At 56.3% G+C, this 13,072-nt stretch overlaps 1 protein-coding gene across 1 annotated transcript in view; it reads left to right on the top strand.

The window, feature by feature from the left end:
* The window catches only part of LOC140457025 (cathepsin L-like), a 24,801-nt gene extending 13,706 nt beyond the window's left edge, over positions 1–11,095 (top strand). The window contains 9 exon segments of the mRNA XM_072550932.1: positions 1,866–2,032; positions 2,866–2,962; positions 3,084–3,164; positions 4,031–4,124; positions 4,126–4,142; positions 5,811–5,875; positions 7,644–7,734; positions 9,835–9,893; positions 10,690–11,095. Coding sequence (XP_072407033.1) covers positions 1,866–2,032; positions 2,866–2,962; positions 3,084–3,164; positions 4,031–4,124; positions 4,126–4,142; positions 5,811–5,875; positions 7,644–7,734; positions 9,835–9,893; positions 10,690–10,761 — 743 coding nt within the window. The 3' untranslated portion in view covers positions 10,762–11,095.
* The last annotated feature ends 1,977 nt before the right edge of the window (positions 11,096–13,072 follow it).

Genomic DNA, 13,072 nt, shown 5'->3' on the forward strand with positions numbered 1-13,072 from the left:
AGTCAGTGTTTACTGTGGGGATGGAAATGGAGGCTAGAGAATGGCGGTGATATAAATGTTGTTGTTTTGAAACATTCATATTACAGAAGAGGTGGATAAACCTCTGGGACCTGATCTAGTGTATCCCAAGGCTGAGTGGGAAGTTCGGGAGGAAATTGTGCGAGCCCTTTGAGAAATAGCTGTACCATCTATAAACACAGGTGGGGATCCAGGTGACTGGAGGGTGGCTAACGTTACACCTTTCGTTCGAAAGGACAGGAAGAAGAGGCATGAAAGTGAGAGACCTGTGAGTCTGACCTCGGTGGTGGGTCAGAGATAGGATTTATAAGCATTTGGAGGGGAGGGGAATGATTCGGGATAGTCAGCACGGGTTTTGTACGAGGGAAGCAGTGCCTCACAAACGCCATTGAGTTGTTTTGAGGAATTAACCGAGAAGATTGACTAAGGCAGAGCGATAGACGTCGTTTACCTGGCCTTTGGTAAGGTTAGACTAATTAGTCAAGTGAGATCCACAATGGGATTGACCGACTGGACACAGTCCTGCCTTCACAGCGGGAGACTGAGGATGGCGAGGTAGGGCCGTTTTTCAGACTGAAGGTCTGAGACCGACAGACTTCCACACGGATCGGGGCGGCCTTCCCGTAAACGAGAACGGTCAGACCGTTTGCGGATGACGCCAGAATTGGTGGTACAAGTGGACAGTGAAGAAGGTTACCCAGGATGACAAAGAGATCTTGTTCAGTTGGATCAATGGGCTGAAGAGTGGCAGGCGTGGTTTAATTTGGATAAATGCGTGGTATTTTGGTAAAACAAACAGAGACAAGACTTCTTCAATTAAAAGTAGGGTCCTGGGTAGTGTTGTGGAACAGAGAGACCTTAGGGTTCATAATTCTTTGAGGTTTGTGTCACAGGTAGACAGGGGGGGGTAAGAAGGTGTTTAGCACACTTGCCTTCACTGCTCAGTCCTTTGAGTGTAGGAGTTGGGACGTCATGTTGGGGTTGTACAGGACATTGGTGAGGCCTCGTCTGGATCACTGTGTCCAGTTCTGGTCGCCCTGTTACAGGAAGGATATTATTAAACCGGAGAGTGTTCAGAAGAGATTTACCAGGATGTTACTGGGTATGGAGGGTTTGAGATATGAAAGCGTGGTTAGCAGGGACTTTGTTCCCTGGAGCGTCGGAGGTTGAGGGGTGACCTTACTGAGGTTCATAAAATCATCAGGGGCGTGATAAGGTGTATAGACCAGGGTCTTTGCCTGGGGTGGGGTGGGGTTCAAAATAGACAGGACAGGTTTAAGGTGAGAGCAGAAAGGGTTAAAAAGGAGCGACGATTTATCACACAGGGGGTGGTGCGTGTGTGGAATGAGCTGCCAGAGGAAGTGGCAGAGGGGAGTCTAAAACTAGAGGGGCATAGGTTTAGGGTGAGAGGGGCAGGAGTTAAAAGGGACCTGAGGGGGAACTTTTTCACCCAGAGGGTGGTACGTGTATGGAATGAGCTGCCAGAGGAAGTGGTGAAGGCTGGTACAATGACAACATTTAAGAGGCATTTGGATGGGGATTTGAATAGGAAGGGTTTGGAGGGATATGGGCCGGGCGCTGAAGGGTGGGACTAGATTGGGTTGGGATACCTGGTCGGCACGGACGGGTTGGACCGTTGGACCAAGATCTCTAGGATTCTAACTCACCTGAATACTCTTGGACTCTCTGCCCTCACTGATAAAGCTGAGGACACTGTGTGCTTTAATAGCTGCTCTCCCTACCTGTCCTGTTCAGTGGCCTGTGCGCTTTCCCACTGTCTCTCAGTGCTGCGCTTAGGTGAGTGAGGACCGCTTGCAAAGATACTGAACGTGGTTCTACGTTAACAGACGAAGAATTTGAAATGTTTTACCTCAACCCAATAATGAGTGAAAAGAATTCAACCTGGCCGGAGGAGTACACATGGAGAGAGGGTGACGAGCGACTGGAAAATCTGTCCTGCCCACGCCAGGTCGATTGGCGGAAGAAGGGAGCGGTTACCAGAGTTAAAAACCAGGTCTGTTTAACCCGGCCCAGCAGTCAGAGCAAGTCTCTCTGCTCCACAATCACTTCAAGTTGGATAGTGTCCCCATCAAACACCCCCCAGGACAGGGACAGCACGAGGGTTAGATACAGAGTAAAGCTTCCTCTACACTGTCCCCCCCATCAAACCCTCCCCCCAGGACAGGGACAGCACGGGGTTAGATACAGAGTAAAGCTCCTTCTACACTGTCCCCCCCATCAAACACTCCCCAGGACAGGGACAGCACGGGGTTAGATACAGAGTAAAGCCTCCTCTACACTGTCCCCCCATCAAACCCTCCCCCAGGACAGGGACAGCACGGGGTTAGGTACAGAGTAAAGCTCCCTCTACACTGTCCCCCCATCAAACACTCCCCAGGACAGGGACAGCACGGGGTTAGATACAGAGTAAAGCTCTCTCTACACTGTTCCCCATCAAACGCTCCCCAGGACAGGGACAGCACGGGGTTAGATACAGAGTAAAGCTCCCTCTACACTGTCCCCCATCAAACACTCCCCAGGACAGGGACAGCATGCCTGCCCTTCTCTCCACTTACCCCTCTCTCTCCCTCCCCATCTCCCCCCTCCCCTTTCTCTCCCCCCTTCTTTTTCTCTCCCCCCTTCCCCTTCCCCTTCCCCTTCTCTCCCCCTTTCTCCTTCTGTCCCTCCTTCTCTCCCCCTTTGACCCCATTCTCTTCCCCACCTCGTTTCCCCCCAGTCCGGGGACTGAGGTCGGGGGGTTGGGTGGGGGGGGTGGGGGGAAAGCGAGAGTCGGTTTGTTTGTTGACCTGGATATTCGACAGCTCAATGCCTGCGGTTCCTCTCCAGGGACGCTGTCGTTCTTGCTGGGCCTTTGGTGTGGTGGCTAATATCGAGTCGGTGTGGTACATCAGGAGGAGGAGGCTGGTCGTCCTGTCGGAGCAAGGTCAGTGGGGTGGGGCTGGGGTTTGTGGGGGGGGGGGGGTGGGGCTGGGGTTTGTGGGGAGGGGGGGGGGGGCAGGGTCCTATACTGTGTCCTGACCCCCACCCATTCATCTCCCACTCAGAACTCCTGGACTGCGATAGTTGGGACAGAGGTTGCAAGGGAGGCTACCCATTCAACGCTTTCAACACTATCCTCAAACTGGGTAAGTGAGCCAGGCCGGAGAGGCCGGGACTAAAGAGACGGGGGGTGGAGAGGGATCGCAGGATGGGTGGGGAACAGGTCGGAGAGAGGTGGGGGGGAGGGGGGGGAAAGGGGGGAAAGGGGGGAAAGGGGGGGAAAGGGTGGGGCCCGCCCATTTTGAAATACCCACCTCCCAGCATGCTTCAGGACCCAGGAGGCGCGGGGGAATCTCGCGCCCAGTGCCATCGTTTCCCCCCCCCCCCCCTCACCCACTTGGCTCCTTATGCTGTCAGGTGCCAGCCCTCACTTTCTCCAGCAGGTCGTGGGCGTTGGGAAACTCTCTGTCACTTCCCTGTCCAGACCAAAGCCCCGTGGGGTGCCCCCTCCTTGCGCGGAAGGGGGTGGGGGGGGAGTGTGGGGGGAGGAGAGAAGCAGGAAATGGTCAGCGACAGTGAGCCACCTTGCTGTAGCGCCCTTTCAGGCCGGTGGGGGTGGGGCTGGGGGGTGGGGGGAGGGGTTGGTGCTGAGAATGGGCCCCCGAACCGCGTTTTGTGTGAGGGGAGGGGTGGGGTGGGCTGTGTCAGGTCAAAGGGGGCGAGAACGAGGGGGGGGGGGGGGGGGTGGGCGGAATTGGAGGGTGGTGGGTGGAGGGGAGGGGAGGGGGTTGGGGAGAGGGCGGCTCCCGGTGGCCAACAGCGGGAGGAATTGTGGGTATTCGAAGTGGGGGTGGGGAGGGGGCGACGGAGACGGGGAAGGGAATGGGGCCACAGCAACCGAGAGGGGGAGGCCCCAAAACCCCAGCACCGTCACCCGCCTCAGCCTGAGGCCCTTATCATCGTCGAGAACTGAATTGTCCTCCTTTACCCCCCCCCCCTCTCCCCTCGACAGGGGGATTGATGCGTTGGAGGAAGTACAGATACCGAGCATCGCGGGGTCCCTGCCGGCTGGTCAAATCCAAGGTGTCGGTGACCATTCGGACCTATTCGGCCCCACGAAGACGGTGAGTTGGCGACGGCGACATGGTGGTTGGGTGGGGGCAGGAGGGGAGGGGTTTAGGGGCCGACCGGGCAGACACCTCACCCACACTTCCCCCCCCCCCCCCCCCACCCCGAAAGGGCAAATCGACCGCCAAGAGGTGGAGCAGAGGCCCTTTCGGAGAGCCTGCATTCATCTGGGCGCCGGTGGCGTCCTCGGGTCGCTCTCTGAAAACTCCCTACTCCCCCTCGCCTGTTTCCCACCATTACCCCACCCACACGATGCCCTCCCGCTCACCTTCCCCCCCACAATGCCCTCCCGCTCACCTTCCCCCCCAACAATGCCCTCTCCCCTCACCTTCCCCCCAACAATGCCCTCCCCTCACCTTTCCCCCACAATGCCCTCCTCCCTCACCTTCCCCCCAACAATGCCCCTCTCCCCTCACCTTCCCCCCAACAATGCCCTCCCCTCACCTTTCCCCCACAATGCCCTCCTACCTCACCTTCCCCCCAACAATGCCCTCTCCCCTCACCTACCCCCCCACAATGCCCTCCCCCCTCACCTTCCCCCCACAATGCCCTCTCCCCTCACCTACCCCCCACAATGCCCTCCCGCTCACCTTCCCCCCAACAATGCCCTCTCCCCTCACCTACCCCCCCACAATGCCCTCCCCCCTCACCTTCCCCCCAACAATGCCCTCCTCCTCACCTTCCCCCCACAATGCCCTCCCGCTCACCTTCCCCCCCACAATGCCCTCTCCCCTCACCTTCCCCCCAACAATGCCCCTCTCCCCTCACCTTCCCCCCAACAATGCCCTCTCCCCTCACCTCCCCCCACAATGCCCTCTCCCCTCACCTTCCCCTCCCACAATTCCCTCCCCCTCACCTTCCCCCCCAAAATGCCCTCCTCCCTCACCTCCCCCCCAACAATGCCCTCCTCCCTCACCTCCCCCCACACAATGCCCTCCCCTCACCTTCCCCCACAAAATGCCCTCCCCCTCACCTTCCCCCCCACAGTGCCCTCCTCCCTCACCTTCCCCCCGCAGTGCCCTCCCCTCACCTTTCCCCCACAATGCCCTCCTCCCTCACCTTCCCCCCCCACAATGCCCTCCCCCTCACCTTCACCCCCACAATGCCCTCTCCCTCACCTTCCCCCCCACAATGCCCACTCCCTCACCTTCCCCCCCCACAATGCCCTCTCCCTCACCTTCCCCCCCACAATGCCCTCTCCCTCACCCTCCCCCCCCCACAATGCCCTCCCCCTCAACCTCCCCTCACAATTCCCTCCCCCTTCACCTTCCCCCAACAATACCCTCCTCCCCTCACCTTCCCCCCCACAATGCCCTCCCCCCTCACCTTCCCCCCCACAATTCCCTGCTCCTCCTCTTGCCAGCTACCCCCATAATGCCAGAGGAGAGGTCGTTTCCACGAACACCGCGTCAGTTGGTGCCATTTCGGTCAGTGTTGGTGTTGGTGTTGGTGGGGGGGAGGGTGGGGGGAAGGAGAGGGAGGTGGGGTGCAAGTGGTCTCCCTCGCTTTTCCCGGGGTAACGGTGGTGGGTTCAGCCATGGAGGGCTGCGAGGGTTTTGTGGTTGGCGCGGAAACGAAGACCCTCCCCCAATGGCGGGAGGGCTGAGAGATGGGCTGAATGACCTCTTTGCTGACCTTCTGAATTCCCTCCCCCGCTGTTCCAGAAATGAGAGTCTGGGTCGCGTACAGAAGTCCGATCGTGGTCAGCATCAACGCAGCGGCTCTGAAGGTAACACCCTCTGCTCATTCCTGCCCCTCATTCCTCTACGGACCCCTTCATTAATGAGGAAGAGGCCATTCGGCCCCTTTGAGCCATTCCACGTCCATGACACGTTCCCACACCAATCGTTGTGATCCTTAAATCTCTTGACCGTATATTCAATAGGATCAGGGTTGGTCATCAAACCTCAACAGTGCAGACACAGACCATTTGGCCCGTAGAGTCTGCACTGACCCTCCAAAGAGCATTCCACCCAGACTCGCATTATCCCTGTGACCCTGCATTTCCCACGGCCAATCCACCCTAACCTGCACATCCCTGGGCACTATGGGACAATTTAGCACGGCCAATCCACCCTAATCTGCACATCCCTGGGCACTGTGGGACAATTTAGCACGGTCAATCCACCCTAACCTGCACATCCCTGGGTACTATGGGACAATTTAGCACGGTCAATCCACCCTAACCTGCACATCCCTGGGTACTATGGGACAATTTAGCACGGTCAATCCACCCTAACCTGCACATCCCTGGGCACTATGGGACAATTTAGCACGGCCAATCCACCCTAACCTGCACATCCCTGGGCACTATGGGACAATTTAGCACGGCCAATCCACCCTAACCTGCACATCCCTGGGCACTATGGGACAATTTAGCACGGCCAATCCACCCTAACCTGCACATCCCTGGGCACTATGGGACAATTTAGCACGGCCAATCCACCCTAACCTGCACATCCCTGGGCACTATGGGACAATTTAGCACGGCCAATCCACCCTAACCTGTACATCTTTGGACTGTGGGAGGAAACCGGAGCACCCGGAGGAAACTCACACAGACACGGGGAGAATGTGCGAACTCGGTGCAGTCACCTGAGGGTGGGATCGAACCTGGGTCCCTGGCGCCATGAGGGAGCAGTGCTAACCCACTGAGCCCAGCCCAGCCGACTGATCATCTGACTCAGTACCACTTTCTCCCCTTTGACCGCTTTAGCCCCGAGAACTAAATCCAACCCCTTCTTGGAAACATTCAATGTTTCGGGCCCAACCCCCTTTCTGTGACAGAGAATCTCACAGGCTACCCCCCCACCCCCTCCCCCCCCACCCCCCCCACTCTCTGGGGGAAGCCATTTCTCCCCATCTCAGTCCGAAACGACCCACCCCTTAAGACTGTGACCCCCCCCCCCTACAATTCGGGACTCCCCGGGAACCAGCTTCCTGAGTTGACCCTGTCTGGTCCTGTACGAAGCTGCTGTGGGGTTAAATGGTGGGCTTTATTCTCTGAGTTGGCATTGCGGGTGAAGCAGAACTGACAATGTTCTGTCATATCTCAGCTGAACATCACGGGATTCCCATCCCAGAGGCCAATACCCTCTCCTCCTCTCTGGGTTCAAGCCCCAGAAGGTCGGAATTTAATAAACGGGCATTTGAAGGCCACTCCCAGTGATGGTGACCATGGCGACCAACATCAAAACCCCCATCAGGGCTCACTCACGCCCCTCTTAAAGAAGGGAAATCTTCCGTCTTTCCCCGATCCGTGCTCCAGGAATGGATCACTCTTCACCAGTCCGCTGGACTGGCTGTCATGTGGCCATTGAACCGCGAATCCTCTGGGCCTCAGTGATCCAAGATGGTGGATCACTAAGGCGTCGCCAAGGGTCACCGAGCAATGGGTGATGAATGCTGGGCCGCACCAGCGACGTTCATTTCCCACAAAAGACTTGGAATGGATGATATCCTTTGACTAATTCACAACTCTTTTGGGTTTCCTCCAGGGATATAGGCATGGGATAATTCGTCCCAAATTTGGTCGCTGTTCCTCCAGAACATTGAACCACGTGGTGCTGGTTGTGGGATACGGCCAATGTAAGTCAGACACATCCACTGCTCGATTCGGAAACCTTCAAGCCCGCTGCTCCTTCACATCTCAACTGGAAAAACAAAATCGCTTCTGAATTCGGGGACTGTTATCAGACTGAGAACAGGAAACCACCCGAGTGCAAATGAGAGGACATGTATTGGTTACCCAAAGAGAGAGGCGACATAGGGCATCACTAACAGTGCGGCACTCCCTCAGCACTGACCCTCCGACAGTGCGGCTCTCCCTCAGTAATGACCATCCGACAGTGCGGCGCTCCCTCAGTACTGACCCTCCGACAGTGCGGCACTCCCTCAGCACTGACCCTCCGACAGTGCGGCTCTCCCTCAGTAATGACCGTCCGACAGTGCGGCACTCCCTCAGTACTGACCCTCCGGCTCCCTCAGTACTGACCCTCCGACAGTGCGGCACTCCCTCAGTACTGACCCTCTGACAGTGCGGCACTCCCTCAGTACTGACCCTCTGACAGTGCAGGGCTCACTTATTACTGACCCTCCGACAGTGCGACCCTCTCTCAGTACTGACCCTCCGACAGTGCGACCCTCTCTCAGTACTGACCCTCCGACAGTGCGACCCTCTCTCAGTACTGACCCTCTGACAGTGCAGCGCTCACTTAGTAGTGACCCTCCGACAGTGCGGGGCTCCCACAGTACTGACCCTCCGACAGTGCGGCACTCCCTCATCACTGACCCTCCGACAGTGCAGCACTCCCTCAGTACTGACCCTCCGACAGTGCGGCACTCCCTCAGTACTGACCCTCCGACAGTGCGGCACTCCCTCAGTACTGACCCTCCGACAGTGCGGCACTCCCTCAGTACTGACCCTCCGACAGTGCAGCACTCCCTCAGTACTGACCCTTCGATAGTGCAGCACTCCCTCAGTACTGACCCTCCGACAGTGCGGCACTCCCACAGTACTGACCCTCCGACAGTGCGGCACTCCCTCATCACTGACCCTCCGACAGTGCGGCACTCCCTCAGTACTGACCCTCCGACAGTGCGGCACTCCCTCAGTACTGACCCTCCGACAGTGCGGCACTCCCTCAGTACTGACCCTCCGACAGTGCGGCACTCCCTCAGTACTGACCCTCCGACAGTGCGGCACTCCCTCAGTACTGACCCTCCGACAGTGCGGCACTCCCTCAGTACTGACCCTCCGACAGTGCAGCACTCCCTCAGTACTGACCCTTCGAGAGTGCAGCACTCCCTCAGTACTGACCCTCCGACAGTGCAGCACTCCCTCAGTACTGACCCTCCGACAGTGCGGCACTCCCTCAGTACTGACCCTCCGACAGTGCAGCACTCCCTCAGTACTGACCCTTCGATAGTGCAGCACTCCCTCAGTACTGACCCTCCCACAGTGCGGCATTCCCTCAGTACTGACCCTCCGACAGTGCGGCACTCCCTCAGTACTGACCCTCCGACAGTGCGGCACTCCCTCAGTACTGACCCTCCGACAGTGCGGCACTCCCTCAGTACTGACCCTCCGACAGTGCGGCACTCCCTCAGTACTGACCCTTCGAGAGTGCAGCACTCCCTCAGTACTGACCCTCCGACAGTGCAGCACTCCCTCAGTACTGACCCTCCGACAGTGCAGCACTCCCTCAATACTGACCCTCCGACAGTGCGGCACTCCCTCAGTACTGACCCTCCGACAGTGCAGCACTCCCTCAGTACTGACCCTTCGATAGTGCAGCACTCCCTCAGTACTGACCCTCCCACAGTGCGGCATTCCCTCAGTACTGACCCTCCCACAGTGCGGCACTCCCTCAGTACTGACCCTCCGACAGTGCGGCACTCCCTCAGTACTGACCCTCTGACAGTGCGGCACTCCCTCAGTACTGACCCTCTGACAGTGCGGCACTCCCTCGGTACTGACTCTGACAGTGAGGTCCTCCCTCACCACTGACCCTCCCCTGGTGCCATTCTGTTGACAATGACTGTGTTGTATCATTGAGGGGTAGAGCTCCAAATCTGATGTGATGTTGTCGGTGCCACTGGTTCTGGGGATGGGGACTGATCTGGAGGAGACTGACAGAACAATAGGGTTGGACCTCCTGACCCTGGTTTGGTCTTGCCCTCCTGCAGGTGGTCGCCATCGCTACTGGATCATCAAGAACAGCTGGGGAGTTAACTGGGGCGAAAAGGTCAGTCATTCCCACTCAGAGGAGAGGAGGCCATTCTGCCCCGTAAACCTGTTGTACCGTGGATTTCCCTTTTGGCTGCACTGCATCTCGACTCCAGACCCGTCCTGGGTCCTCTCACCCTGACAGGGTCACGGGACGAATCGAGTCGAGGAACACCTCAGCCGCGGTCGGGTTGGCGGGCCGGACGCGCTGTTCCGAATTGCCTAACTCAGCCCCTGTATCTGATGGGCTACGGGCCGCAAGCAGAGAGAGATGGGTCCAATGGGATCAGCAGAGAGCTGGATGGGCCGAAGGGCCTGCTCCTGTGCTGTACTGTTCAGTGTTCTATGCCTGAACGAGCCGTGACCAGGAGGCGTTGTCTCGGGTGACCTCCCACTGCACCCCGACCGACGGAATGGGATCTTCCGCCCACCCCCCACCCCCCCAACCAACCCCACCCCGAACGATGTGGTGGGGGGGGGATAGCTGAGACGTTGGAGGTGGGGGAGGGGATCACAGTCAGACATGGACGCCTGGCAACCCCCAAACCCCACGGGATCTTTGGGGGGGGGGGGGGGGGATATGACGGTGTCTGGGGTAAAAGGGTTATTCTCATTGGAACTCCCAGTGGGACCGGTTGGGAAGGAATTGGATCAATGGGGTTCCCCCGATGTGAGAGGTGTCTCTCATATCACTGAGTGAGCCCCTTCCCTCTCTCTGCCCGGGGAGGGGGGGGGGGGGGGGGGGGGGGAGGTGGGAACAGATCATTGAACCCCCACCGCGTCACGCAGTGTTCATGACAAGTTTCTTTCCACAGGGTTACTTCCGTCTCTACCGTGGGGAGAACGCCTGTGGGATCAATCAGCACCCGTGCACATGCATCGTCTAAACGGAGGACCAGGAGACCACACCCACGCCCCTCAGCTTTCCATTGGACGCCTCCTTGAAGGGGAGGGGGTCCGCCTTCGCTTCTGTACGCCAAAAGGGTTGCGGGACGGCGGTCACTGGGGGGGAGGGGTGTCCCACCTCCCGCCCGATTCCCAGCGCCCCGTTCTCCGCCCGGTTTCAGGCTTTCGGCCCTCATCGGAGCCTGCCCCCCCACCCCCGGGAACGGTGGCTCCGTCGCGCCTGGCTGCTCCCTCCTTCCCGAACACCGCCGGATTCCCGCCGGGAACCTCTCCCCATTTCTGCGCTTGCCTTTTAATAAACCGTCCATGAGCATCCGAGCGGCTGGCTGTCTGTTTGTCAGCGATGGCGACGGTGGGTGGGGTGGTGGGGGGGGACCAATCAGGAGCCAGGATTGGCCGGTGCCGGATTTTAGTTGCAGGGGTGGGCTGGGGAGAAACGACGGGGTGAGAGGGAGGTGGTGGGCTAGGAGGCTTGGTTTAGGCCGAATGGCCTGTCTATGTACCAACCTCCCCAGCACTTATCAGGGAGCCTCCGTACACAAACCCAGTGCAGTTCGGCCTGCGCCCCTCTCTGCAGGAGAATTACACTGGAATCTGTCATTTCATTCATAACTCCAGCTAACTGAAACCCCAGGACTGTTCTGTAGGAAGCTGTGAACTTCCAGGCTACTGTTAATCCATCTATAAACATCATCTGAATCACCTCAGTTAGATTCCACTCTGTAACTCACTCCCACGTATCTGTTATTCTGTACATAAACCATACTGAACCCCTCAGTTAGATTCCAGTCTGTAACTCACTCCCAGGTATCTGTTGTTCTATATATAAACCACCCTGAACCCCTCAGTTAGATTCCAGTCTGTAACTCACTCCCACGTATCTGTTATTCTGTATATAAACCACCCTGAACCCCTCAGTTAGATTCCAGTCTGTAACTCACTCCCAGGTATCTGTTATTCTATATATAAACCACCCCGAACCCCTCAGTTAGATTCCAGTCTGTAACTCATTGCCTGGTATCTGTTATTCTATATATAAACCACCCTGAACCCCTCAGTTAGATTCCAGTCTGTAACTCACTCCCAAGTATCTGATTTCTGTATATAAACCACCCTGAACCCCTCAGTTAGATTCCAGTCTGTAATTCACTCCCAGGTATCTGTGATTCTATATATAAACCACCCTGAACCCCTCAGTTAGATTCCAGTCTGTAACTCATTGCCTGGTATCTGTTATTCTATATATAAACCACCCTGAACCCCTCAGTTAGATTGCAGTCTGTAACTCACTCCCACGTATCTGTTATTTTATATATAAACCACCCTGAACCCCTCAGTTAGATTCCAGTCTGTAACGCACTCCCAGGTATCTGTTATTCTACATATAAACCACCCCGAACCCCTCGGTTAGATTCCAGTCTGTAACTCACTCCCACGTATCTGTTATTCTGTATATAAACCACCCCGAACCCCTCAGTTAGATTCCAGTGTGTATCTCACTCCCAGGTATCTGTTATTCTGTATAGAACCCACCCTGAATCCCTCAATTAGATTCCAGTCTGTAACTCACTCCGCGGTACCTGTTATTCTATACATAAACCACCCTGAACCCATCAGTTCGATTCCAGTCTGTAACTCACTCCCAAGTATTTATTATTCCACATATATACCACCCCGAACCCCTCAGTTAGATTCCAGTCTGTAACTCACTCCCAGGTATCTGTTATTCTATATATAAACCACCCTGAACCCCTCAGTTAGATTCCAGTCTGTAACTCACTCCCAGGTATCTGGTATTCTATATATAAACCACCCTGAACCCCTCAGTTAGATTCCAGTCTGTAACTCACTCCCACGTATCTGTTATTCTGTATAGAATCCACCCTGAACCCCTCAGTTAGATTCCAGTCTGTAACTCACTCCCAGGTATCTGTTATTCTGTATATAAACCACCCTGAACCCCTCAGTTAGATTCCAGTCTGTAACTCACTCCCACGTATCTGTTATTCTGTATAGAATCCACCCTGAACCCCTCAGTTAGATTCCAGTCTGTAACTCACTCCCAGGTATCTGTTATTCTGTATATAAACCACCCTGAACCCCTCAGTTAGATTCCAGTCTGTAACTCACTCCCAGGTATCTGTTATTCTGTATATAACCCACCCTGAATCCCTCAGTTAGATTCCATTCTGTAACTCACTCCCAGGTATCTGTAATTCTGTATATAAACCACCCTGAACCCCTCAGTTAGATTCCAGTCTGTAACTCACTCCCAAGTATCTGATTTCTGTA

Source organism: Chiloscyllium punctatum, chromosome 31, assembly GCF_047496795.1.
Source record: "Chiloscyllium punctatum isolate Juve2018m chromosome 31, sChiPun1.3, whole genome shotgun sequence".
Classification (NCBI taxonomy): Eukaryota; Metazoa; Chordata; class Chondrichthyes; order Orectolobiformes; family Hemiscylliidae; genus Chiloscyllium; species Chiloscyllium punctatum.